Source organism: Ctenopharyngodon idella, chromosome 9 (assembly GCF_019924925.1).
Source record: "Ctenopharyngodon idella isolate HZGC_01 chromosome 9, HZGC01, whole genome shotgun sequence".
Taxonomy (NCBI): Eukaryota; Metazoa; Chordata; class Actinopteri; order Cypriniformes; family Xenocyprididae; genus Ctenopharyngodon; species Ctenopharyngodon idella.
The window spans coordinates 8,407,785-8,435,692 of NC_067228.1; the positions used below are offsets into that span (position 1 = coordinate 8,407,785).

Consider the following 27,908-nt stretch of genomic DNA (forward strand, 5'->3'; position numbering starts at 1 on the left):
TATTGCTGACAGCTGATTTTATTCATGAAAAGTCATGGTTTCGACATATACACACTTCATTCTACTGTAAAACATTCATGTTATCTCCACATTGTCACTGTTTTAGTGCAGCATAATTCATTCCAGAAAAGCTTGATTTAGTTTCACATTAAAGGGTTGCTCGGCATGACTGAAAGAGTAGTAAACGCACACACACGCACAAAATGAAATAATATAAAACCTTATTCACAACAACACATTGAGTCTGAAGTCTTTCTTCTTTATTGTGATTCCATTTTTTCTCACTTTTAGTTTTTGCACCGTAATTTATTTGAAACTAGAAGCGTGAACAATTTGAATAACCCAAGATAAAACAAATAATAAACAAATCGGATAAAAGAACAAACCCAATGTTAGCCTTTATGCAAAGTGATGGAAAACAGAAGAGAATTTGCACTGAGTCTCATGGTAAGTACTGCAATAAAACAAGCAAACAGCTATTTATAATCCAAGCCAATATTTATGTATTTGACAGAAGGTGACTTGCTGTGTGTGGATAGATGAGGTCACAATAGGACCGTGCTGAAAACAATAAGGACGTTACTGCTGGGTTCCCACACTTTTTGACCAATGGATTTCCATATCTTTTCCTGTTGTTCATGATCACTGGATAAGGAGTTTATGTAAATTTAACTCACAAAGAGCATTTTATAACCAATGAAACATTTTTTTGAGTTGAGCATATCTGGTAAAATTCATATTCACTATAGAAAAGTCCAATTTAAATTCCCAGGTTTTCCGTGACTGTGGGACCCGAATACTATTTTTTCTCTCACTTCATTTAGCTAGTTTGTTTGCTGTAATTGTGAATATGATTTTTTATTGATTTTTTGTAGGTGTGAATCACTCATTTGTCCATTAGACAAATCAACATCTAAACAAAACAAACAAATAAAAAATAAATCAAGATTCTGTGACTCTATGTTCACCAAACAGGATGCAAACTGTTCAAAAATAAATCCAAATAATATAAACTATGTAAGTAATATAACAGTGTCTCTAATAAAATAAAATCAAGATCAACACCCGTTCATAAAATCATTTTTTAGACATATCTCCATCTGTAAAATTGAAGAATACATGTTCTGCTTTTGATCATTCATTAAAAGTCATTAAAAAATCTCAGATTTTTATATCTTAATATAGTATATATATATATATATTTTGTATGATTTAGATCAAAACAAGATGATTTTTTAAATGACCAAAGATTATGATAATCATTCAAGCATAAAGTTACTCTCATTCATGGGCATAAATGAATCTTTCAGCAAAAACTTTCAAAATAATATGCTAAAGATTCTCATAAACATTCAATGCAGCAGCTAACGTATGTTTTACAACATATCCTAGTCCCTTCAGAAAAAAAAATGGCACTTGTCTGAGACATTTCCATTTCATCCATCCATTACAAGATCACTAGGTAGTTTCCAAGCACATCTTGAATCAGTCGATCTCTACATGAACTCAGCTTTGGCCGTTATACCATCCTCTTGCATTCACAGGGACTGAGTTTTCTCTGAAAACCAATGCTGCCGATACGCTATTAAGAGGAATTTGTACCGATGCATGCTGTATATAATACATTCCTGGTGTTAAACGCAAAGCCTTCAACATATCAAAAGTTGAGTGTCAGGGAAAACCAAACCATGTGTGCTTTAATGAACTGGAAATTCTTGCAAAAATGTCACTCCCTAAAGCTGTGAGGCCTTTCAATATTACAATAAAGTCAATCCGCTTTAGTTTAGATCAAAACACTTTAGTAAAAGACATCTTGCTTGAGGACATGATTTCAGTCAATAGTTTTCATATATACTGATAATCACTACAGTATAACAACTAGCAGTAATAAAAGTATTACTTATGCCATAAAAACTAGTTCAAAAAAAGATATACACCATTTTCCACAAATCTCAAGGCCCTGGTTCACAATTGGAAGACACCACAAAAATACACATTGACATGACATTTTTTGCGTCGAGTGATGGACTAGTCTTCTTGATTGAGTTTTGTGTATGAAATACAGTCACTCTTCTCAACCAGGATGGGTCCAAGTTCCTGACCACTTGCTGGAGATGCAATGTTGAGAATTTCTAAAATAGGTTTGTCAAAAAGTCAGGAAAGAAGTGTAGGACGAGAGGAGCTTAAAGTAAGGACGACATCCTGAACAATAAACACAACTGCACTGTGCATGCTGGCCACAGCTAATGGAGGTAAATGCACTGAAATCCATTACGCTTTTGGACGACAGGTTTTGTGTGTGTGTGTGTGTGTGTGTGTTTCAGGTGGCATAAAGCCAGAAGATTCTGTGCTTGATCTGCTTACACACACTGCACATTTACCGGCCCCCTAAGGGCCCACCAAGGGCTGGGTTTTTCCTGAGGCTGTGTCTCTCTCTGTCCTTATCCTGGAGAACCCAGGAGCCGTCTTCTCATCTCTCTGGAGGACGTCCAGTGGTGGAGCTCACTGAGAGATGGGTGCTGCAGGGGTGCCGGGCGTTGAGGGGGTGGACGGGGTTTGTGGAGTGCTCTGGTAGGAACGCAGAAGGACTTTGTGCTTTGTTGCCACCTCGGCCCTGACCTGCTGCTGCTGCTCCAGGAACTCCTTGAGGCGTGTGGTAGTAAATGTGAGAGTCTGTCTTCGCAGTCTCATTAGATAAGCGTCCTGCAGCCAGGAGTTGTTAAAGCAGTCCTTAATGGTAGGACGGGCCCTGAAACACAGAAACAGAGGAATCAGTTAACATCAAGACACATAGCCTGGCCCATACTGAAAGCCGTTCGTTTTAAAAAATTAGATTTTTTGGCATTTTACAACAGCAATGAGGATCTAATTTGTAAATTATAAACTGTGTCAGAAAAAAATTATCTTAATTATGTCAGATAACACTTAAGCAAAACATGGTCAGGTCAAAGTGTCTAAATAATTTTTGGTCCCAAATTTTTTATAAATTTTACTGGTAGTCAACTATATGAAGAATTTTTGGGTATAAAATGTTAGCGTTTACTTTATTTTGCTATCCTCACCTTCATAAATTAACTATAGTGTCCTGCACCCACTAGTAAACATATATCAAAAATATCAAAAATGTCTGAATAATTTTTGGTTTTACTCTGTGTGTGTTTATATATATATATATATATATATATATATATATATACTATTTTAATATTTATATATATATATATATATATATATATATATATATAAAACAATTATTTAATTCTTTTTTCAATATTCTTAACATTTATTCAATAAAATATACAGTAATTTAGTTTTTTTATTTTATTAAAATCTTAATATTAAAGTATATTATGTATATTAAATATATATTGTATATTAAATACATATAATATATGTATATTAAATTATTTATATTCAAATATTAATATTATAATAATTTAAAATGTATGTTTCAATCATTCTCAATTGTGATTCTAATTAGATCCTCACTTACTGTTAGTTTTTCTTCCATTTTATTTAATAAAAACAAAATTATATAAAGTTAGTTTTTATTAAAATCAGTATAATTACAATTATTATAATGGCAAAGAAAAATGTGTTTAATTGTCATGAAATGTCACAATGCAAAAAAAAAAAGGTTCTAAAAAGGCCTCATTTCACTATGCAAAATAAAATGTTTTTCTATGGATTTTGGGTAAAATGTGACTCTTGACAGGTTTCTTGAGATTTACACATACAGCCCAGATGTTTTTTACTCACCAAGGGTAGCTGCACAGGATCTTTTTGAGGAACAGAGAGGCACTTTGGGACACATTTTGGTAGAGCTTACTGAGGTCAAACTTGGCTGCCTGGATTCTGGCCTCTGTCTCAGCAGGGTCATTCTCTGTAAACGGCAGTCTCCCACTGAGCCTGAATGGTGTACAGCATGACAAAAGCTTCGAGTTACACACTAGAATAGCATTCATGTCAAACATAATCACAGACACTGACAGCTCACAAGCTTCAGAGAGCTTCTGGAATGTGAAGACAAAATTCATGAGACAAAACAATTGTAACGATTCAAATATTCCCGCTGACATAAGATTGCTAACTAAACTGCAGGTAACACAGAAAGCACAAAATCAGACATTTAAAATCAACGTAAAATCAGAATAGTCTCCGTTTAATTTCAAAGACAGAGTTGCAATGGACAGCACTCACATGATATAAGTCAATACGCCAATGCTCCAGATGTCAGCTGGTGGACCCACCACATCTCCTCTCAACATCTCAGGGGCTTTCAGTAATCAGCAGAGATTAAAATACATTAGAAAGTGTCAAGAATTGCACAGTTACTTAAATGAGAAGGAATGGGATACCATAGGAATATCTAACAAAGAACTACTATACAATATTTTAAAAGGATTACGAATATAATGCAAATAAATAATTAAAGTAACGCTTGTCTACGTTTGTAACATGACTTTGACTGTTGAAATGTGACTTTTACTGTGTTCTGAGTGGTTGCTAAAGGAACAGTAGTTAGCTAGTGACAAAAAAATTTTCTGCACCAAAGAGGCATTAAAAGTGTTGTGTTTTGGGATGTACCAATGCACATAAGAGTCTTCCTAGACTCCTGCCATCTGAGTCACTGAGGACATTGTGGTTAAATTTCAATTTTGAAGGAAATTACCCAAAGAAAATCTAATAAGTTTGCACCTATCACAACTTGTGTTGTTAAAATTGTTAAAGTATTATAAGTTTGCGCCAATCATTTTGCGCCGGACTGCTTCACAAACGAGGGTCTTTTCAATGCTGGATTTTCACAAAGGTTGATTCTGAAACATATAAGGCTGAACACCACTACTGCCAGTTTCTGACACCTTCAGTGCGTGAGATTGTCCTGTTTTGTTGTTGCCAATATGCCAGAGCATGAGCTCTTGAAGCTCTGCCCTCTTCTTGAAAGGGGGCCGGGAGCTCACACCCCAAAAGTGGCAATTTTAACATGCTATAAAAAATTATCTGTGGGGTATTCTGAGCTAAAACTTCATATACACACTCTGGGGACATCAGAGATTTATTTTACTTGTAAAAAGGGGCATAATAGGTCCCCTTTATTATTAGCAAGAAAACGTTGAAAGAAATATATGAAACAATATGTACAAAAATGTTGTCTTACACATATAATCCAGTGTTCCAATGGGTGGGAAGAACTGCTTCAAGAACAGTGGATTGAAGGTCTGTGCACTACCAAAATCAATAATCTTAACAACATTCATGTAAGTGACAATGATATTCTCTGGTTTGATATCCAGATGCAGGATTCTCCGGCTGTGCAGGTAGTCCAGACCCTGAAGTATCTGTACGATATATGCCACCACGTCATCCTCTGAGTATCGGAACCTAGGAAGGGAGATAAACAAAGAGCTTCACAATCAGAGATATACTTCATAAACTTAATGCTGTCAAAGAAACTTATAAATAATATTTTTTAATAATGTTTAATTATTAATATTGAATAATTTGTTTCAGTAATTTTTTTTTTTAAATAATCAAATATAATCAAATATGAAAAAATTTACTTTCACTGAAGTTTTTTTTTTTTTTGACTTTTTAATTGATTAAAATTATGACACAGTTCCCACACTTTAAATCAAGTACAATTTTCCAGTACTTTTTTTGGCTCTGTTCACAACCACCGTACAACTACCCCGTACACCCTCAAGTCAAGTGTTTGTGTAGCAGCACACAATGCAAAACAGTGTTGGGGAAGGATTGAAAAAGCCCGCAGCAGTCTCTGACCTGTCAATCAGACTATAGAGCAGCTCTTTCCCTGAGCAGCACTCAGAGATGAGCACCAGGTAGCGTGGGGTGACGTAAGCCTCATGCAGAGCCATGACCTTCTCGTGGTGGAGGGATTTCAGTATGTCATACTCCTGTAACACGGCCTGCTTGCTTTCAGGCTCATACGGCACAATCTTGGCCATGTACAGGTTACCGGTGGCATTTTCCCGACACTCTCTGATCACACCAAAACGACCTCTGTGGTGAAACAAATACATGATGATCAATGGCTGTCAAGGTCAATTTTATTAATTTATTTGTCTTATAATAAACTTATTTTTGCTTGAAAAAGACATTTATATTTTTGTAAAATAAATGCCACTTGGTTTGATAATCTGTTATAAAGCGCAAAACATTTATACACTTTGTCCGAATTTTTTTTGGGGCCACTGTACAAAAACTATGAATTAAAAGAGAGAGAGACAGAAAGACAGACAGATTCCCATGGAAGCCTGTTTCCGCCACTAAATAAAAAAATAAAAACAGTAATTGCGACTTTTTATCTCAGAATTCTGACTTTTTTTCCTCACAATTGCGTGATATAAACTCACAATTGCGTGATATAAAGTCAGAATTCTGACTGTTTTTCTCGCAATTCTGACTTTATAACTCACAATTGTGAGTTTGTATCTCAGAATTGTGACTTTATATCACGCAATTGCGAGTTTATATCTCAGAATTGTGACTTTATAACTCGCAATTGTGAGAAAAAAAGTCAGAATTGTGAGAAAAAAAGTCAGAATTGTTAGATATAAACTCGCAATAGCAAGATAAAAAGAATTCTGAGATAAAAAGTCGCAATTACTGTTTTTATTTTTTTATTTAGTGGCGGAAACGGGCTTCCATAGTGTAACGGAACGGTCCGTGAAGGAAGATGATGAACACAGGATACGATAGCAATAGCGTTTACTGGTGATACACACAGAGAAGGCTTACATCCATCAACATCACTTGTTACATAAACAATGACTGACAAAGGACTGAACAGAACCGGGAGTATAAATACACAGAGTGATTGAGGGAACTAAACAGGTACAGGTGGAGGAAGATTAACTAATCAGGGACTAACGAAGACAGGTGCAGACATGACAGAACTGAACTAAACAGAACATAAACGTGACACATAGATTCCGCCACAGAATTAAAAAAAAGAAATTGTGACTTTTTTTTTGCCACTCAGAACTGCAATTGCACATTATAAAGTCAGAATTGCAAGATATAAACTAGCAATTCTGATTTTTTCTCAGAATTGCAAGTTTATAACTCACAATTCTGACTTCTTAACTTACAATTCTGACTTTATAACATGCAATTGCGACTTTATATCACGCAATTCTGAGAAAAAATCAGAATTGTGAGATAAAAAGTCGCAATTACCTTTTTTTGTATTTTATTCAGTGGCGGAAACAAGCTTCCATACTTCTCACTTAGGGAAGCCAGGGATAACAAACAAACAAACAAACAAACAAAAAAACATAATAATAAAAAATAAAATATACATGTCTGAAAACACTGAACAGAAATAAATCACTCAACGACTCCAAAACGTGGGAACAGCAGTTACATCAAAAGCTGATTTACTTTATGATAGACAGCAGCCAATTATTTAAAATATATTCTAGTACAGAGTTTATCATGCTATATTATTATATGGATTACTTACAGCTACTTTTGTATTTGATGTTGTTTTGATTTTATTATTTGATGTTGATTTGATAAATAGCTATTAAAAGCTATTTTGTGACACTAGCATAAGGTAATATAAAATTGATCAGTCATCACACTTTACCTTGCTTTCTCATCCATGAATGTGTACGGTTTCTGGGGGACGCCCTGCCTTAGGGTCAAGTCTCCAGGTTTTCCTATAGGGGTCCTGCGCCCTGTAGGAGTGATGCGTCCAGATGGAGTGGCTCTTCCACTTGGGGTCATACGATTGGGTGTGCCAGTACCCTCCCCTATGGGACTCAGACTTGTAACTAACACCACTGGTGGTGACAGTGCAGGAGTAGGCGTGTTTGGGGTGACTGGGGTCACATGTGCTGTGGTGGTGGTAGGGACATACATAGGCACTGAGGAGATAGGCTTGCCGATAGCAGGAGGAGGGGACACTAGTGGAGGTGGGGACACTGGAGGAGTTTGAGATAGGGGGGACACCACATTGACGGGGGTTTGAGGTTTGGGCAGAACGACGGGTGGTGAAGGTTTGGCAGGAGGAGGCTGGGCTGCAGGGGATGCTGGGGAGGGTTTGGCCACAGTAAAGTTGAGAGTGGTCTTAGCTTTGGCAGGAGTAGGAATTCCGGGAGATGGAGTTTGAATATCAGGTACAGTACGATGACTCGGGGGAAGGGCAGCAGGGGAAGGTGTAGTAGCCGACGCAGGTGGAGATACAGGTTTTACTGGCTGGGCTGTAGAGGGCGCTGAAGTAGTTGGTGGTGCAGCAGCCGGTTTCACTGCAGCAGGCTTCATTGCAGGTAAAGTCATGGTAGATTTTACTACTGTTGGTGCAGGAGCCGGAGCTGACGAAAGTGTTTTGACAACAACTGTTCCACTGGACTTTTGAGGTGCTGTGGAAAAGACTTTGAATTTGAATAATGAAGATGCATAGATGCATAAGTTCCATTAAAAATGATTTTATATTACACTGCTGTACTGTTCAAAAGTTTGAAGGTAAGATTTTTCATGTTTTTGAAAGAAGTCTCTTATGCTCACCAAGGTAACACCTATTTGATCAAAAACAGTAAAAACAGTAATATAGTGAAAATATATTTACAATTTAAAATAGCTTTTTTCTATTTGAATATATTTTACAATACAGCTGATTTGGTACTCAAATAGCATTTCCTTCTATTGTCAATGTTGAAAACAGTCACTGCTTAATGTTTTTGTGGAAATCATGATATTTGTTTCAAGATTCCTTGATGAATGTAAACTTCATTTGAAATAGAAATTTTTATAACAATGTAAAATTCTTTAATGTCAATTTCGATCAACTTAATGTGTCCTTGCTGAATAAAATTACTCATTTATTTTACATTTAAAAAATCCTACTATAGTAGGAAAAAACGGTATTTAAAAAGGTGGAGAAAACATTTTGTTGTTGACATCAAAGCCATATATCCAATCAATCTACAATATTTTGGTTCAAATTCATTGTCATGTGGTAGAAGCTAGACACATTTGGCAGTTTTTGTGACGTCTTTATCTTTTTTGTCTTAACAAGGTAAAAGAAAATATGACCCAAAATACATCAAATATGGATTCACTTGCAACGAATATAAATATTTTGTTCAGTGAATTATTAGCTGAAACGGTTGAAAATCACTTTTGTGCACCTGTTGAGTCCAGGACCACTTTTTCAGACAAGTTGCTGTAAGGTCCCTGGCCAGCCTTGTTCACACAGGCCACTCTGAACCTGTATGCGGCACCAGTTGGAAGGTCCATGACATTGTAGTAACAGTCAGCCACACCTGTGGCTACTATCAGCCAGTTAGTCTCGCCTATAGGAAAATAAACGTAGTAAAGAATAAGAATTAGCTGCAATACCAATCCTTTCCAAAAGAGGGCAGTAGAAGGGAATGATAACTACCTTTCCTCTGCAGTGCGTTCTACACCATTTATTTTAAAATGTACATATGAATTAAACAAATAAAAAGTAAATTTGACTGATTTGGGAAAATCAAGATGGAGGGTGAATTTTAAGGGTGGAGCAAAACAGTATTAGCATTATGAAACTACAATTTTTGCATTTCAAATAATATTAGGAAATGCAGCTGACAATCTTTTCAACAGTATGCTGTACTTTACAAATCCCACTCTAAATCATCAATCAAAGCAAGATGAATAATGAAAGATGTCCACTAACCCTCTGTCTTCCTCTCCAGAGAGTAGGTGCATGGTGCCGTGGTGTCTGAGGGTCTCCACACAACCAGGGCGGTGTTTTTATATTTCTGAGGAACCTCAGGGGTCCCAGGACTATTAGGCAGACCTACAAAATAATATTCAGTTTTTACTACTACAAATTCTTATTTGGTTGATCTGTCTTGACAACTATACACTACCATTCAAAAGTTTGGGGTCAGTAAGTACTTTTTGTTATACTTTTATTCAGCAAGCACACATTAAATTGATCAAAGGTGACAGTAAAGATATTTACAATGTTACAAAACATTTATAATTAAAAAATGCTGTTCTTTTGAACTTGATATTAATCAAAGCATCAGGAAAAAATTTATCCTGGTTTCCACAAAAATATTAAGCAGCACAACTGTTTTCAACATTGATAATAAGAAGAAATGTTTCTTAAATTTAGCATATTAGAATTATTTGTTTTGAATCATGTGACACTGAAGACTGGAGTCATGGCTGCTGAAAATCTAGTTTTGCATCACAGGAATAAATTACATTTTAAAATATTAAAATAGGAAATAGTTATTTTCTATTTATATTATTTCACAATATTACTGCTTTGACTGTATTTTGACCAAATAAACGCAGCCTTCGTGAACATAAGAGACTTCTTTCAAAAACATTTTAAAAAATCTTACAGGCCCCAAACTTTGTGTGTATTATTGACTTTAGAGCAAGTTTTATATACTGGACTCATAAACAATCATATAACTATAAAACTTTATATTTGCTATAGAAATTTCCCACATTTTTACAGTTTTCCTTGATCGTGGGAACCCTGTGGAAAATGGGATATTATTATAATAGCCACATTTCAGGCATTATACACAAAAAATAATAATAAATAAAAAAAACACTGTCAGGTGAGGCAACTACAAGATATTTGCCCCTCTGCTAGCAAGTCACCTTTCCATATTAATCAGCTCTGAAGCACAAAAAGGAGTGAATAATTTATGGCCTGCTGTTAGGAGAAAATGGCTTTGCACAATGATAAGCAGTGCATTAGACTGCACACGATGTTAGAAAGCCAATGGCATTTCTGTTCTCAAGGCTAAAAGAACTCCTTCCTGAGTCTAGCTGTGAGCTATGCACTAACTCTTAAAAAATAAATTAAACTGTTCTTTCACTGTGTCCCACTTTCATCTCTGTTCTAGCCATTACTTTTCTGAGAAATTCTGGAACGTTGTGTTGTGGCACTTCTCTTTTTATTCCCTCCTTAAGGGGTTTTCACACTGACAGAGCTTTCCTGCAGCAAAGTGACTGGATCTCATTTACTTTCAATGAGAGATCTGAGGCAACATTACTATGGCAATGTGATGTGAGCGTGTCCAGTGACATGTCAAAGTTGAGAAATGTAATGTGTAAAAACTGATGCATGTATAACCATGTCAGAAAATGCCAGTATTCTGAGTTCAATTAAGTTTGCCTGATTTACTGACAGTCGTTCTTGTTATGATCTATTATGCACCGCTGCAATTCATACACTAACAATTTCCCCGAGCAGAATATTAAAGGGTTAGTTCACTCAAAAATGAAAATTCTGTCATTAATTACTCACCCTCATGTCGTTCCACACCCGTAAGACCTTCGTTCATCTTCGGAACACAAATTAAGATATTTTTCATAAAATCCGATGGCTCAGTGAGGCCTGCATTGCCAGCAGGACAATTAACACTTTCAGTGCCCAGAAAGCTACTAAAGACATATTTAACAGTTCATGTGACTACAGTGGTTCAACCTTAATGTTATGAAGCGACGAGAATACTTTTTGTGCACCAAAAAAACAAAATAGCGACTTTATTCAACAATATCTAGTGATGGGCGATTTCAAAACACTGCTTCATGAAGCTTTGAAGCTTCACGAATCTTTTGTTTTGAATCATTGGTTCGGAGCGCGTATCAAACTGCCAAAGTCACGTGATTTCAGTAAACGAGGCTTCGTTGCGTGATAAGTGTTTCGAAATGTCAATGGTTCACCACTGGGGGGCATGACTTTGGCAGTTTGATACGCGCTCCGAACCACTGAAACTTAAAAGATTCATAAAGCTTCGAAGCTTCATGAAGCAGTGTTTTAAAAACGTCCATCACTAGATATTGTTGAATAAAGTCGTTATTTTGTTTTTTTTGGCACACAAAAAGTATTCTCGCTGCTTTATAACATTAAGGTTGAACCACTGTAGTCACATGAACTGTTTTAAATACGTCTTTAGTAGCTTTCTGGGCATCTGAAAGTGTTAATTGTCCTGCTGGCAATGCAGGCCTCACTGAGCCATCGGATTTTATGAAAAATATCTTAATTTGTGTTCTGAATGGGTGTGGAACGACATGAGGGTGAGTAATTAATGACAGAATTTTCATTTTTGGGTGAATTAACCCTTTACGTTTTCCGGTCTTTCAACTTACGAGCAAGGGACACAACGCATGAGCTGGTGACAGAGGCCAGTGTGTTTGAAGCCACACATTCATAAAGGCCTGCATCTTTCTTGGTGGTCTTCATAATCATCAGCAGCTGTCTCCCATCAGGGCAGGATATCATGTTCATCCTTGGGTCAATCTCAAGTGGCTTCTTATCTGAGAATACACAAAGTTGAAAAGCAAAAATGTTAGTTTGGAACTTTAACTTTTTCTAAAATCATAATCTCAAAGCCACAACATAGTGTTCTCTAATGTTAATGTTGACATTTTAGACTTTGACTTCGGTGGTGTTACTTTGAGGTGACATTTACTTTGAGGTGAAAAGAGATCCTTCTATATATAGCCAAGAAATAAACAGGTTTGGTTATGCAAGCACAAGGACTATCCGTGGTGCCAAGAAATATACAGTATGCATTTAATCATCTTTTAGTATAAAATGAAAGACTGAAAGAACTAATTTCTAATGTTGTAGTTATTTTATATTCAGCTTTTAAGCATACTGAACTCAATTTAGGTCAGATTCTATTATCTTTAGTCCCATCGAAGCTAATATTATAATTTGAATCAGACCTTTCATCCATGAGATGTGTGGGTGAGGACTGCCAGCAGGGAGGCAGCTGAGAGTGACGGGATCTCCCTCCAAAAGAACGTGGTCCCTCAGTTTGATATGGAACACAGGAGGGAAGTCTAATTGTTGAGAGAATCAGTGAGACAGGAACTATAATTTATCTCCCACAGCTGTGCCAAAGTCCATATGCATAATTGATTCATTGATGATATATGTAAATGTTTATGACAAAGCAGGAAGTCATCAAACAGATGTCTCTTTTTGTGCAGACGTTACAGTGAAATACGCAAATAAAACATGCAATACCAGATGTTAGACGTGTGTACTGCCGAGAGCGGAGAGAGCCATTTTCCCTAGCAATGGAAGCTGGGATGTCTGGTTGTGAAATGGTCTTGTCCCTTTTTCCCCTTGTCAACCCCCAACGGTCCCACCGTGATCTACGCTCAATATCTGCACCTGGGAAAGAAAAATTATGGTCTTTAAAGTCAGGAGAATTGACAAAAACAAAAACATAAGAACATTAACCAGAAAAAAAGGCATACTTTTAACAGCTGATTCTGATTGGATGCTTGACATGGAATCGAGAGATTCTGATGAGGTCCCTTTCCCTGACTGGACAGCCAGTTGGTTCTGTGGGACACCCATCCTCTTCAGACTGCCCCCCTCAGAGGTGGAACGCCGCATTTTGGTGAATATAGGTGTCCTCTTGAGCTCTGTCTTGCCTTCATTGTCATCTTTCCTGTCCTCAGAGTGGCTCCTAATCCTTGTGGATAAGCTTGCCATGGTACTGCCAATCTTCTTGCGCATGGCAAGGATAGGTGACTCCGAAGGTGCTTTGGACTCAGGCTCTGGGGGAGGCTCAGGACCTCCATCCAACCTCACCATTTCAATCTCCTTCTTTTCTTGGGATCCCCTCCGTCCCAGTGCCCAGGACAGACGTCTCCTGGGTGCTGAAGCATCCTCCTCTTTGAGCTTCTCCTCCTGCCTCTCCACTGATGGGGTCCTTTTCAAGCGCATGGAGAGTCTCCTCATGAATCCAGGGTCCTTCTGTGCCTCACGAAGATCCTGAACTGATTTAGATTTCTCCTCCAACCTCCTGGGCACAAACTCTAAAGGAGCACCAGTTGGCCCTGGGCGATACATTTCTTCTGCAGTTTCAGGAGCAACAGTGGTGGGCTTTTCTTCAGTCTTCTGAAATGAGAAACGTTTGAGACTACGAGTTAGAGAGGACTCGCGCTTCTTGAAGCGAGCTTCGAAGACCTCCTCAGATGCAAGGTCCTGGAGGTTGCTTCCAGGAGACGGCTCTCGCTTAGGTGAGGCACGAGTGGGAGTCTTAGGAGGACTTGGCTCCTTGGGAGGGTGTTCTGTTGAGGCAACCCGAGAAAAGACTGCAGGATGTTCAGTGGTTTGGTGAAGATCTGATTTGGATGAAGAAGCTGATAGAAGGGTTGGTTCAGAGATGTGTCTGAAAACGGGTGCATAGACTGGAACTGATGGTGGGGTGGACATTGGTGAAGGTGTGGGGACAGGAACAGGATCAGGTTGGCTAGATGCCTGGACCGATGGTACCATGATGGTCTGCATGATACTGGCATATGCAGACATCCTACCATCTGGGAGCACTGTACGTGCAGGGAGAGATGGGGTCACATAGGTTGAAACGACACTCTGGGGGCTGGGAGCTGGGGCAGCTGCTGGGGTCACCATGATTGAGCTGGTGGAAACGATGATCTCTGGAGACTTTGGTGATGCCTTTACATCATCCTCAACTTCTTTAACTTCAATCTCTGGAGCAGGAGGCTCCATTCCTTCCTCTGGCTCTTTATCCTCTCTTTCTTCCTCTTCTTTGATAGTTTCCTCTGCTATGGGGGTCTTCTGCTTAATTTCAGCAACTTTTTCAGACTCTTCACTGGGTTCCTCTAACTTGCTCTGGCCCTTCTCTTGTGCATCAGTCTCCCAAGGTTTCTGATCAATGCTTCTGACTTCATCTGCATTAGTCTTTGACACAACAATGACTTCTTCGGATTTACTGTCCTCGTAGACTTCTGACTCTTTTTCCTCAATTTTCTCCTCCTCATGTCTCTCTGGTTCTGGCGTATGAATTTTTGGGGTGACGGGGCGAGAATCCTTGACTGGCTCTGTGAGAGCAGACATAGATACAGCTTGCTGCAGCCGTCTCTCCTCTATTTGTGCCAGTGGGATCTCTAGAGGTGCTCCAATCCGTCTGTGCAATGGCATGGGCTCTGAATCACCCTGGCTGAAGGAAGCACTTTTGCGGAGTATTTTGGTCTTTGGGGTGTCATCTCTAGGTGACTCGCTGGATGCTGCTCTAACAAGTGGAGGGTTACCAAGGCGAGATCCCCTCACATAGCGCTTCTCATCCCCCATACCTAATGTCTCCAGCAATGGGCCTCTTAATCCACTCATCTTGTTGTCAACAGAGCCACCCCTGAGAAGTCTCTGCCTCATCAGTTCTAATTTCAGGGCATAGTCTTCCTGGCTTAGCTTTGCAGCCCCTGGGCTTGGGCTCCTCCTTGGAAGCTCCATAGATACTGACTTTTGTAGAATTCTGCTTCCATCAGCTTGGCTTTCTTCAGTGCCCTCCTCCGGTTTAATGTGGAGCTGTAGGGCACTGTCAGCTGAGCTGCCTCTGCGCAACTCTCCTCTGCGACGCGCTCCCTCTGGCTCATCTGATTCCATGCTTGAACCTCTGCGCATTGGCCTCTTGGCCTGTTCTGCCCTTTTGGCCAGTTCTGCTGGTTCTTCATCAGATGATCCTTTTTCATCTTCTTGTGTTGACCTCTTCCTGCCTCTACCCCTAGAGACTGCATCTCCACCCTCTCTCTCTGACGTCTCCACTTCCATCGGCTCTGACTTCTGATGGATTGAAGCAGGCCTCTCAGCATTTCCATTTGGTCTACCTGTCATTTCATCATCCCCAACAATTTCAGTCAGTGACATTCTAGATCCTGAGAATTCCATGTTGAGGGGCATTGGGATAAAAGGCAGCTCATCAATGTCTTCATCCGAATCTGAAGATGATGAAGGTGGTGGTGAGCCTTGTTTCAGATGTCGTGGAACAGCAATGGAAATATGGCTGGAGGAGTCGTCCAGTAACTCAGGTATAGACCTCATCACCATCTTAGATTTGTAGCTGATAAGAGATCGCTAAAAGAGATGTGAACATTGTTACAACGACATACGGAAAGAATTTATAATGTTCTAAGCACTGAAAAAAGTCACTAATATTATCTTACCTGCCATTTTCTTCTGGACAGAAACTTTTTGATGTACTCTGTGCTGATGCTCTTACCCTTATTCAGGGTCTAAAAGAAAGAAATATGTATTTAAAAATGGCAAAGTAAATAACTGTTTCCACAGGAGTTATAGAGAGGAAATATTTGATTCTGAAATGTTCACAACTTAAATTAACTTCAAGTAGCATATATGTTGTACTAATTTAAATATGGGTCTCTGTTGTTACCTTGAACCAGGGGTGCCGAAGACATTCATTAGCATCGGGTCTCCTGCAGATAAAACAACATTAAACAAATTGGCAGTTAACACAAAGTGCTCTTAGCAGTGGAAACAATTTTCTTGACAATAAATTATCAACAGGAGCACGGTGCAGCAAATAAGCCCGTAGATTCCACTTACAATCTATCAGCCACCAGCAGTTTGATGACGAATCCCTTGGCTTCATGGCAGAGGTCGGTAAACATGCTTTCTTCAAAAGCCACATTATAGTTTCTGATGTTGAGAACAGAGCTGCGGTCATTTTCTCCAGCAAAAGGAGAAACTCCAGTGAGACTGCAAAACAGAATTCTTTAATGAAGTCTTAAGTGAAGATACTGGTATTAGCGATGAACATTCTAAGCAAATATAAAACATAATATAATAATTTAAAATTATATAAATAATTGTATTATAGAGATAGTTGACATAACCCTACCACAAGTATGTTAGAACTCCAATAGGCCTGTAAGAAAAAAAAGTTGAATTGTGAGAAAGACACTAATGTATTCATGGCACTTTAGAGGCTGCATACAGATTTGTTCAAGAGCCGTTTTGTGATAGAGGCACCAGGTGCGTTACCAGATGTCCGTTGCCTTGGAGACGGGTGTCTGGTTAACAATCTCTGGGGCGACAAATTCTGGAGTGCCATATTTGCAGTACTGTGCCTCATCAGGCGTGAACTTTACAGCATTTCCAAAATCACATAAGCGGATCTGATCACTAGTAGGGTCTGCCATAAGAATGTTATCAGGCTGAGTGGAAAAATAGAGGATTCTAGTCAACACATTGGTTCCCTACTGTTATTATTGCTTACTTATAGAAGGAAATGGCGATGACAGCAAATTACATAATGCTTACCTTGATGTCTAGATGAAGTATGTCAAGCTGATGAAGATAGCTAAGACCCTCCAACAGCTGCCTCACGCTGGATCGGATCTGCAGTAAACAATTTGGAGAGTACAGATTAAATCTAAAGCTTCTTTCATCTGTGAAATAAAATAATATATTCCTTATCCACAAGATGACTAGAGGATGCAAAGATAAATGGCCCAGGACAAACCAAATGTTACAGAATAGTCTGTTCACACATTTGAAGCTTTTATGAACACTTTGAAAGGTCAAATTGGTTCACTCACCTCTGACTCCATTACTGTTGATTTCTTTGTAAGCCTTTCGAGAAGCTCCTCATGGCATCTTTACACATTGTCAAAGACAACAGAGCAATGGGGAAAAGCTTGTGGACAACTAATCACTACAACATGGGTGTGATTGATGGGTGCACAACAAGTGTGATTGTGCAAGACTGGATGTGAGATAGTACTTTTGCAACACATACTCACTGCCATATTGACACTTGGTCAGGACCCCTCGGCGTCACTTTTTAACGAACAGTACCCTTTAGCGTCATTTTTCGACATGCAGGGTACTCCATTGCTTTCAATAAGAAACCTTTGGTGTCATACACAGACGCGATGAGCATGGGAATTTTATCCCTGTGTATTAAAAACTGACGAAAAGGGGTCCTGAGCAAGCGCCAATATGTGACAATTTGGGAGCGTCACAACTCTTTGTGACAGGTGGTCTGAAGCAAAACACACACCGCAATAATTATAGGCATATGACTAAGGCAGTTGTGAATATGAAGAATATATGAGGTACAGATTACACAAACAGTGCAGAAGGGCACTATTCATCTGTTGGTCTGACTCACAATGAACTATAAAAAGTTCACCAAGACAAACTTTGAATGTTAAACTTAAACTTGCTTTTATGGCCAGTGATCCCTAAAGCTCTCAGAGATGATAACAAGGATACAGCTCTGTAATGATGATAACAGCATTCTTCTTCTCGAAGGCGTCGTGAAAGTAGAGGATCCTCTCATGGTCTAGATGAGACAGGATATTCAGCTCTCTCAGAGCGGAGGCCTTCCGTTTAGCACGAGCCGAAATAAACTTGGCTGCATATTCAATCTTTCCTGCCTTCTGTATCACCCGCTTCACATATGAGAATGCCCCTCTAAGGAAAGAACAATTCACAAAATACAGAAAATAGTTATTTTAAATTGTAAGTATTACACAGTATTACAGTTTTTACCGTATTTTTGATCAAATGAATGCAGTCTTGGCTGAAAGACACTTCTTTCAAAAACATTAAACAATCTTAAATAACCCCAAACTTTTGAAAGGTAGTGTATGTACACACAAATATTGCATGAAATACTCAAGTTTTGTTAGACCGAATATTTTTCTCAATACTTTTCAGTGAATGCATAAAAACTATATTTATCATCAACATTTTCTGTTCACCATCTGTGGTCAAAATGTTGCCAAAAGGTGTACAAGGGTACAAAGAGCACTCCTATGAAGCCTTAACATCCTTTTAGAGCACACAGCTCACTAGTTTTGGAAAAGAGTGTGTAGCATGTGTCTGTTTGCAGCGGATTCAGGTCTTAATAGAACGGTGGCAGTCGGCCATGAAGATTATAATTAAAGCACAGAGAGAGCGACAGCATGCAGAGCAGAGATACAGAGCCACAAAGGCTGCACTCCTCTCCGCCCAGTCGAGCGCTCAGTGTACCATTGTGTCAAACAAATAACCCTCCCTTTAAAATGTGGCTTTGATCATATTATACTGAACAGTTTCAAAGTCGCATTGAAGCAAATCTTACCTGGATCAAAACTGATATGGTTTGAGGAGCATGATGACTAGATCTGTCAATTTAATTGCATAATATATTAATTAATTAATTGCATAATATAATAAACATTTTGAAAACCCCAAATGGAGGTTATTCAAATACGTTGTGGAAGATGAGTAAATCCCTGAATAGAAAAAAGTGGCTTTAGTTTATGTCCATTTTATAGACAACGCTTTAAATTGACATCCCTAATATTTATATTAAGGGATTCTGGGTAATTACTCAATACAGAACCTATACAAACCTTATTAAGAAGTGCATGGATCCCATATTTTTACTACCTTCAAATTTCAAGGGTCTTATGGCCTCTTCTGAGGTGGCTGAATCATCCTTTGATTGTGGAGCATGAAATTGCATACTTCCAGACTAAAAGTGTATTTTTAATAATGTGCCAACGCTTTTTTCGGCTGATGCTTTATTAAACCTTAGACGTGTGTGATGAGTCAGAAGACCTGAGATCTGTCATCAGCAAGAGCTGATGGAGTCGGCTCTTTGAGTTTCTAGGCCGACAGAGGAAATCATTAGAGATAAATGGTGCGTGTCCAAGTGAGGCTCCGGGCGGATGACTCACCTCCCAATTTCCTTGTGCACGTCATAGTAATCAGTGAGCCTCCGCATCTTTCTTAGGATGGACGCCTCATCCTCCATCGGGTCGTCTTTGTCCTCTTTGACTACACACAGACAGTCCAGACAAAAACAAATCACAAATCACAAAGATAATTTCTGAAAGCCAATCAAATGAATTTCCAAGCTCAGGTTGCACATGCACCACAAGATGAACTGTTATTCTCATTTTTTTCTTTCTGAAATATGTCAACATTTCAACACATTCACAATGTGTGTATATATATATATATATATATAAAGATATGAATAAATAAATGAATACAAAGCACAACAAAATAAACAAAGAAAAAACAAATAAAAAAAAAATTAAAATACTGTATATGTGAATAAAATAAATGTTCTTGCAAATGTCTGAAAACTGAAAAGTTGTATCTATTGTATCTGTTGAATTTATTTTGAAAAAATGCTAAACAATTATAATATTAACTGAAATGGTTCTTTAATAATGGTTAAGAACAAAACGTATTTGAAATTAATTAATTAATAAAAATAAAAAAAATTCAAGATATATTTGAATATTTCCAGATAATATTTTTCAGTAATATGATAAATGATAAATGCAAGTCAATTATTTAATTTTGGAAACATGTTCACATTTAATTACTTCATAACATCACATTTAATATTATAAAATTATAATAAAATTTTAGGACTTTATATTTTAGGATGGGGATCACTTGCAAAAGGAACGTCATATTTTGGGGTCCTATGCATGAACAAAATGTTCTCCTGCTAAATAAGATACTGAATGTGTCACAGTCACATGGACTTTCAGTTTGTTTGTTTTCATCGGTCACGTGTTCCTTTGTTCTAGTTTCCCGCCACTGTCTGTAACCTTGGACACTAATCACTTTCATCACAGCTGTTCGTCATTTGAGTTCATCAATCAGTGTATTTAAGTTCCTGTTTCCGTTCAGTGTGTTTTCGGGTGTCGTTAGTGTTTACATGGTGTGTATTCCTGTCTGTTCCTGTATTCTCCCATTGGATTTTCAAGTAAAGACTCTCTTTATCCTTATCTCCTCGTTCGTGTGCTTTATACACCAGCTACCGTAACAGAATGGAAATCAAAGTAAATATCCTCATCATTTCAGAAGCTCAATGAGACTAGAGGAGGGAAGGGAAACCACCTATAAAAAATTTATCTCTGTCTCCATGAAAGTGCTGGATTTATCAATTTGTTGCATCTCAGCTAGTTAGGACGCAAGGTTACAGTAAGGTGGTGAATCAACGTGCTTAGAAATACAACCCCCTGCATTAATGGCAAAGTGCTCACCTGTGTGGACAGTCAGCTCAGCCTTGCAGGACACAGATCCGGCCAGATTCTTAGCAGTGCAGGTGTACACTCCTGAGTCATCTGCTTGAGTGTTAAGCACCACTAGAGAACATTCATTGTCATCGTACACAAATGTGAAATGGCTGCTTTCGGACAGCAGGGTGTCTCCCTGAAAATCAGAGGAAAACAAGTGGAAAAGATTGACTAAGCAGCCATCCCACTGTTGTGATTTGAATTTGAAATGCATTTGTGTGGGTTTGAGGTGAACAGGGTAGTAAGGAATTAAACAGAAGGCAAAGCCCTGAGGCAATATCCAACAGTATCATTCAAAGCATAAATTAGCATGATTTACAGGATGCAATGAATGTCCCAGGGAGGTCATATGGCTAAAGGAAATATCAGACAGGCAGCATTAGTGAGAGATCAGCAGGTGGGAGAGAGGCTGACGTGGTTTGACTTCAAGATCTGGATAAAAGTCAGAACCCTCAGCTAAACTGACTGCAACTGATACGAGAACAACAAACATCTACCACAGCATGAGCATCATGAAATGGCAATTTTTGGTTTCAGAACATTTTAAATACAAAAAATGTATCGTTTTTTAAAAGAAATTCAAAGTACTCTGTGTTTCCCTCAGTAAAATGTATATGTATAACATTAAAAGAATAATATAGTAAAATCTTTTATATGTATAATGTTTATTATTTATAATGTAAAAAGTGTCCTTGGAGCAAAAGCAGTTATAATTTAGTTTTTCAGTGAGCTTTATACAGTCCGCCATGTTTATCTCCTCGCTAGAAGAGACAAACACATGATAAACAATATAAATGTTCTGTTGTTGGCTGTATCAGTGAACACAGAATGCAGTTTTCCATTCCACTGCCCTACTTTTCTGTTGCTTTTCTATGTAAACATGCTAGATGGACGTGCTTGACTGTTGCGTTCTCGTCTCACACAGAAAATGCCGTTCTAAAAATGCAGCACTCAAGTTAAAAGTTTAACTTTTAAAAACCGTGTCTCGAAACCTTGCATTTTCCACAAGCTCCGAATGGGAGACAGAAAACATAAGGTCTGTCTAGACCATGTTTACATAGAAAATAATGAAAAAGCAGCACATTGGAATGCAAAAACATGTTCTGTGTAAACGGCCCCATACTGTTTCACGTGTTTTGTTATTGCTGGAGTATCTGAGGCACGAGCTGTAAAGGCACAGTCCTTATCTGGAAAGGGGAGCGGGGAGCAGCAGCTCATTTGCATTTAAAGATACACACACGAAAACATTGTGAATTTGCTTCCACCTAAAAAGGGGCATTTTGGGCATGGTATAATAAATGATCTGTGGAGTATTTTGAGCTGAAACTTCACAGATACATTCTGGGGACACCAAAGACTTATATTACATCTTGTAAAAAGAGACATAATAGGTCCCCTTTAAAAAGGCCATTTTTTGCTGCAATTTACATGCCTAGTTCGCAAACCTAGAGTTTAAGTATTATATATTTTCCAAATCTTGATTTATCAAAAGAAAATAATTTTTAATAGACTATAAATCCTCAAAAACTATGTTCTAATTAAACGGTGCATGCACTACAACAAAAACACACACCTTGTACCAAAGGATGTCTGGGACAGGCTTTCCCTCAACCACCACTGCAAAACGAGGAGTCTCGCCTACATTCACATCCAGGTCTTCCATGATGGACTCAAAAGATGGTGCCACTAGAGACAGAGAAATCAATGAGACTAAATATGTGCAATAACACAGATACTCGTACAGTTTGTATTCTGAAGGCAACATACCTGCCATTTCCAGGGTTAGGATGCAGGAGTCGCTGCCATACTTGTTGCTGGCGACGCAAGTGATCTGACCAACATCACTGCTCTTTACCTTGCACAGCTTCAGTGTATGCTGGTCATCATCAGGCATGCTCAACTCAAACAGACCCGGTCTGTTAGACAATGTCACTCCCCCTCTGAAAATATAATGGCACAATAACAACTTGTTTTATTCAGGTCAACTACATTCACTTGCCCTTGCAAATGCAAAAGTTTGGTGTTAATATTTTAGGTTATATGGCTATTAAACAAATGCAAGAAATAAAAGACCAATCAGAATTCAGTATGCGAATAGGTGTAAGACTAAAGACTAATCAGAACTGAATATGCAAATGTAGAACACTCCATCAGTGTAATTTAGAGATTTTCAAACTACACGTGTAACTCCTCCAGTTTAACTCGCACTGCGACGGGTGGGATTCGAACCAACATTTCCAGCATGGGAGGCGGGCGCGCTAACAAGGACGCTAAAGACCACATCCTCTAGCATCAGTTGCTAATGCACCTCTTGAGGCCAGGGGACTATTAGCATAGGAAAAACTGAACTGCATGTCTGTATACAAACAAAAAAACCCTAAGAATCACAATTTGAAGGGGTAGAAGGAAAAAAAAACAACTACTTAAATTTTTTCTGTTCAAAACAGCTTTGTGTACTGTATAGATACAGAAGATTTGCAGCAATGCAAACAAGTCATATGAATTATTTTTTTTAGCCTATTTTTAAGGCTTGCAAGTTTACATTTTTACTTTTGATGTATGTAAAAGAGTACCTCAGGCATTCTTCTAAATATCTCCTTTTGTATTAGATGGAAGAAACAACATGAGGAAGAGTAAATTAAGTCAATTTTCATTTTTGAGTGACTTATCCCCTTAAATTTTGTATTGTTTCATAAGTTATGAATAATTATTAGGCAAAACAAAAAGTATGTTACATAATTAATTCAGTGCAAGCGAAATGCATTTCCTGAAATACCAATGATTTTCTAACTTAAAAAAAAAAAAAAAAAAAAAAAAAATAAGTTAAACATGATGAAATACTTAGGGGTTCAGAACAAACCTTAACTAAAATGTTTAATATTAAGGAATATTAATGCAATGCTGTCTTAATCACAGCATCAAAGAATTATTAACATAAGAAAAACTTGCATTGAATGTCTGTATGCAAAAGTAGCTATCCTGTGTATCATAATTTGAAAGAGTGGAAGGCAAGACTTTCAGGTAATAATCATATTTTTGTTGTATGTATAAGAGGAGCTCAGACATTCTTCTAAACATCCCCTTTTATGTATTATAGAAGAAACAACATGAAGGTGAGTAAATTATTACAGAATTCAAATTTTTGAACGATTTATCTATTTAGATTGTTGTTTGTATTTATCAACAGTTTCATAAGTTATGAATAATTATGAGGCATAGCAAAAAAGTATCAGTTACACAATGATTCAACGCAAATCAAAATGCAAAATACCTCTTCCATGTGACCGATGCATTGACATGGTTGAGAGTGATTGTGATGCTTAAGGGCTGCTTTTCCACCATATACACAATGTCCGGCTTGTCAATGATTACAGGAGCCTCCTGGACGTACGGACCTGCAGACAGAGAGATAAAAGCCAGTCTCCTGCAGTAACTCATACATCTCATTGACCCGTCTGACTGTGGCTGTCCTTGTCTGCTGAAGTATACCTCTATCTAACAGCTGCACTGGGTCGGTGGCAGGCGACGGCTTGCTAAAGGCCTTGTTGGTGATTGATAGCACCCTGAAGGCGTAGCGGACACCTTTAGACAGATTGGTGATGGTATAGGTGGTCTGTTTCAGGCAAGAGGCGATGATGGTCCACTGGATCGACCCCAGGGCCTGCTGCTGAACAGCATACATCAGGGAGCTAGGATCTGGAAATATAAATCAATCTTTTTGTGTTAAGTTTGAAAGCTATAACCAAAAAAGGAAATCTGATTATTTAAGGATCGATCTTTCCGATCAATTTTTCAATTACACTGCAAGGAGAGGAAACAGTGTTTGACAGTATGGGACCAGGACACTAACATTTTAGGGCTTGGACAATGAACAGTCAATACAGCATTAAATCTGTGATTGTTTCAAACAACATCACCAAGACATAGAACGTCTGTTGGAAAGCAATAAATAAAATGTTACTGCACAACAGAGCTACAAAACTATATTTAACAGGTGCCCATATTTGGAAATGTGTAAAGGAAACAAGAGCAGGTCAGGTCAACCATCCGTGCTGTTATCCAACCTGCTCTATCAATATTTACTATACATGCTACATTTAGTATAATGAGAGGATGCCAATAGAGAGTAACTCTTGGAAATACAGATCACAAATGAGATCTCTTTAATGGAATAGTTCACCAAAAAATAACAATTATGTCAACTTGTTAAATTCAATCTGTTTGTCACACAAAGCTATCATTTGGCTTTAGAAGCAGCATCATAAAAATTTAACTTTTGCACTATATTTTATGGAGCATTTGAAGCATTTTTTCAGTTTCTTTCATTGTAATGGCATCGAAAACAGTTACCATTAAAGGGATAGTTCACCCAAAAATGAAATTTTTGACATTAATCACTCACCCTCATGTCATTCCAAACCCGTAGGACTTTCGTTCATCTTCAGAACACAAATGAAGATCTTTTTGGTGAAATCTGAGAGCTTTCTGTCTTTCCATAGACAGCTACGCAACTGAAACTTTGACCGTTTAAAAGGTTCATAAAGAGATTGGAAAACAAATTCATATGAATTGAGTGATTTAGTGCAAATTTTCTGAAGAGACTTGATCACTTTATATGATGAACAGATTGAATTTAGGCTTTTATTCACATATAAACATGGATCAGCGAACATAAACAGAAGCTCATCCGAACCTGCTTGACGTGCGAGAACAAACCTTTTGTGAAAGCTCAAACGTGCTGCGTAACACGAGAATGAACCTCACTGGTTCTCACACATCAAGCAAACATGCTTGCACTTCCGTTTACCACAACTGATGTGTGAGTTGATGAATGTTTATATGTGAATATAAGTCTGAATTCAAACTGTTCATCATATAAAGCAATCGGGTCTCTTCAGAAAATTTGGACTAAACAGCTCAATACATATGGATTAGTTTTACAATCTCTTTATGAACTTTTTGAAGCGTCAAAGTTTCAGTTACGCAGCTGTCTATTGAGGTACAGAAAGCTCTCAAATTTCATCAAAAAGATCTTCATTTGTGTTCTGAAGATGAACGAAAGTCTTATGGGCTTGGAAAGACATGAGGGTGAGTAATTAATGACAGAATTTTCATTTTTGTGTGAACTAACCCTTTAAATGTTATATATCATTAAAAATTTCTCCATTAGTGTGAAGTCGTCTTACAGGTTTGAAATGACATAAATGACGACAGAAATTTCTTTATAACTAATCCTCTAATATCTCTTTTTCTCTAAGACCACAACAAGATTAAGCAGAGGGCAAATAGAGACTTTTGTTTAAAGTAAAGTGCAATATTTCTGCAGCACTAATGGGACAAAAAAGAATTGCAAAAATAATCCTCCCATCTTCCATTGGTCAAAAAACAGGAAGCCCGTCCCAAACTTACACTATTGGTTGAACGTAATTAGGCTGCTCAAACAAATTCCAATTCTGTTGCCACTAGAAGTGCAGAAATCACACACTTCAATTTCATAAGCCTTGCTTCACCGATTAGGCTCTTAAAACACCCCAGTAATCTCATATTTGTCTTTAGAGTTTCAGAAGAGATCTCAAACTCAAAGATTTGCCAAGATACCAAAGTCTGCAATCAAGAGACAAACTTATGAGCATTTCTCATCAATGATTTCACAACCAAATTATTCCAAATCATAGTATAGCTCTGTACTCTTCCTGTATGTCAAAACGTCTCTATTTTCCCCTTCAAGTATTTTAGGAGAAACATCTGAGACACAGTGGGTATTTAGATAAAATTTAACTGAGAACTCCATTATCCTACAGCTATGAAAGAGCAACCACTGACCAATTAAAAGTGTCCTTTGGGGAACTCCAAACCTTTAAATGAGATAAGTTACAGTACAAGAGCAGTTTCTAAATTAAATAAATAAATACATAAATAACATGCATAATTATACCAATGGATGGATCCAGTCTTCTGGGTTTCTTCCAGCTTAGCGTGATAGTCTTGCCAGTGATGGACTCAATGACTGGGGCCCCATCTGGTGGGTCAGGAAGGATGTCTAAAAAAGCAAAAGTGTTGGTCAGAATATGTATTTGGTGCCAGAGGAGTCTCTCGCCACTTCTCATACATACACACATATGCTTCAGCCTTAAAATAAATTGTAGTATTATTTCAAACAGTCTTAGATGTGGATCGTAGTGTTATTTTGAACAGTCTGGGATGTGGATAAGATCATAAATAAGCTGTGGTTATCTGATGCCAATCTGGCTGCTAACTTGGGAGTGCCTAACTAATCCTCTGTGTAACATCAGCAGTAGGCACAGCAAATCCAAAGAAAAATACTTAAAATACCCCATTTGACCAATGAATTTTGTGTGAATTATCACATGTAAAAAAATTGCATAAAAGTTTTTCTTTTTTTCTTACTGAGCTTCATTCCTTTTTAAGTTGCTTTTTCAAAATATTCAAGTTGCATAGCTAGCAGAAGCAATATAGATACTAAACTCACCTGTCACATAAAGATGGGCATAACATGTGGCCTTGCCCACCTTATTGGATATGACACACTTGTAAACTCCTCCGTGGGCATGACAAACACAGCGGACCACCAGGCTGTGAACGTCTCTGACTGCAGAAAAGACAACAAAAAGAACAAAAACATTATATTCCTGTTATTCCCACCACTCACACTATCATTTCCATAGGGACTGCTTTCCGGAAAGGCTCAGTAGACTGTAACAGAATTGAATTAAGGCATCAACTAACTTACACTGTGTCATTTTTCTGTCCTCTGTGCTGTCAATCCTCTTGCCATTGTGAAACCAGATTATGGTCGGGTACGGCAAGCCAGCCACTTTGCACCTGAGCACAGCCTCTCTGCCCTCGACAACATCCAGATCATAGAGCGGTTTGACAAAGTCAGGCATGGTGAAACGTTCCACCTCATTCTCAGGCACCTCGGGCTCCTCGGGAATGGAGGGCATTTTTTCCAGCTTTGCTCTGGTAAAGATAAACCAAAACCATCATAAAAAGTTATTACATTGTAATGAAAAAATGTTTTGAGTTCT

The 27,908-nt window shown here is 38.0% G+C and overlaps 1 protein-coding gene across 9 annotated transcripts in view; it reads right to left on the bottom strand.

Annotated features, from left to right (window-relative positions):
- spegb (striated muscle enriched protein kinase b) overlaps positions 1-27,908 on the bottom strand; it is an 85,191-nt gene continuing 57,283 nt past the window's right edge. For all 9 annotated transcript variants that reach the window (XM_051905999.1, XM_051905993.1, XM_051905996.1 and 6 more), the window contains 29 exons: positions 27,611-27,840; positions 27,350-27,469; positions 26,795-26,899; positions 24,349-24,555; positions 24,131-24,254; positions 22,627-22,799; positions 22,433-22,545; positions 20,827-20,995; positions 19,498-19,597; positions 18,044-18,244; positions 17,365-17,422; positions 17,087-17,164; positions 16,808-16,980; positions 16,665-16,691; positions 16,370-16,522; positions 16,197-16,239; positions 15,970-16,038; positions 13,255-15,880; positions 13,019-13,168; positions 12,715-12,831; positions 12,133-12,300; positions 9,686-9,808; positions 9,156-9,320; positions 7,613-8,387; positions 5,782-6,021; positions 5,159-5,382; positions 4,201-4,276; positions 3,760-3,909; positions 1-2,749 (listed from right to left, as the gene is read on the bottom strand). In XM_051905999.1, coding sequence (XP_051761959.1) covers positions 2,503-2,749; positions 3,760-3,909; positions 4,201-4,276; positions 5,159-5,382; positions 5,782-6,021; positions 7,613-8,387; positions 9,156-9,320; positions 9,686-9,808; positions 12,133-12,300; positions 12,715-12,831; positions 13,019-13,168; positions 13,255-15,880; positions 15,970-16,038; positions 16,197-16,239; positions 16,370-16,522; positions 16,665-16,691; positions 16,808-16,980; positions 17,087-17,164; positions 17,365-17,422; positions 18,044-18,244; positions 19,498-19,597; positions 20,827-20,995; positions 22,433-22,545; positions 22,627-22,799; positions 24,131-24,254; positions 24,349-24,555; positions 26,795-26,899; positions 27,350-27,469; positions 27,611-27,840 — 7,204 coding nt within the window. In that variant the 3' untranslated portion in view covers positions 1-2,502. The remainder of the gene's footprint in view (positions 2,750-3,759; positions 3,910-4,200; positions 4,277-5,158; positions 5,383-5,781; positions 6,022-7,612; positions 8,388-9,155; positions 9,321-9,685; positions 9,809-12,132; positions 12,301-12,714; positions 12,832-13,018; positions 13,169-13,254; positions 15,881-15,969; positions 16,039-16,196; positions 16,240-16,369; positions 16,523-16,664; positions 16,692-16,807; positions 16,981-17,086; positions 17,165-17,364; positions 17,423-18,043; positions 18,245-19,497; positions 19,598-20,826; positions 20,996-22,432; positions 22,546-22,626; positions 22,800-24,130; positions 24,255-24,348; positions 24,556-26,794; positions 26,900-27,349; positions 27,470-27,610; positions 27,841-27,908) is intronic.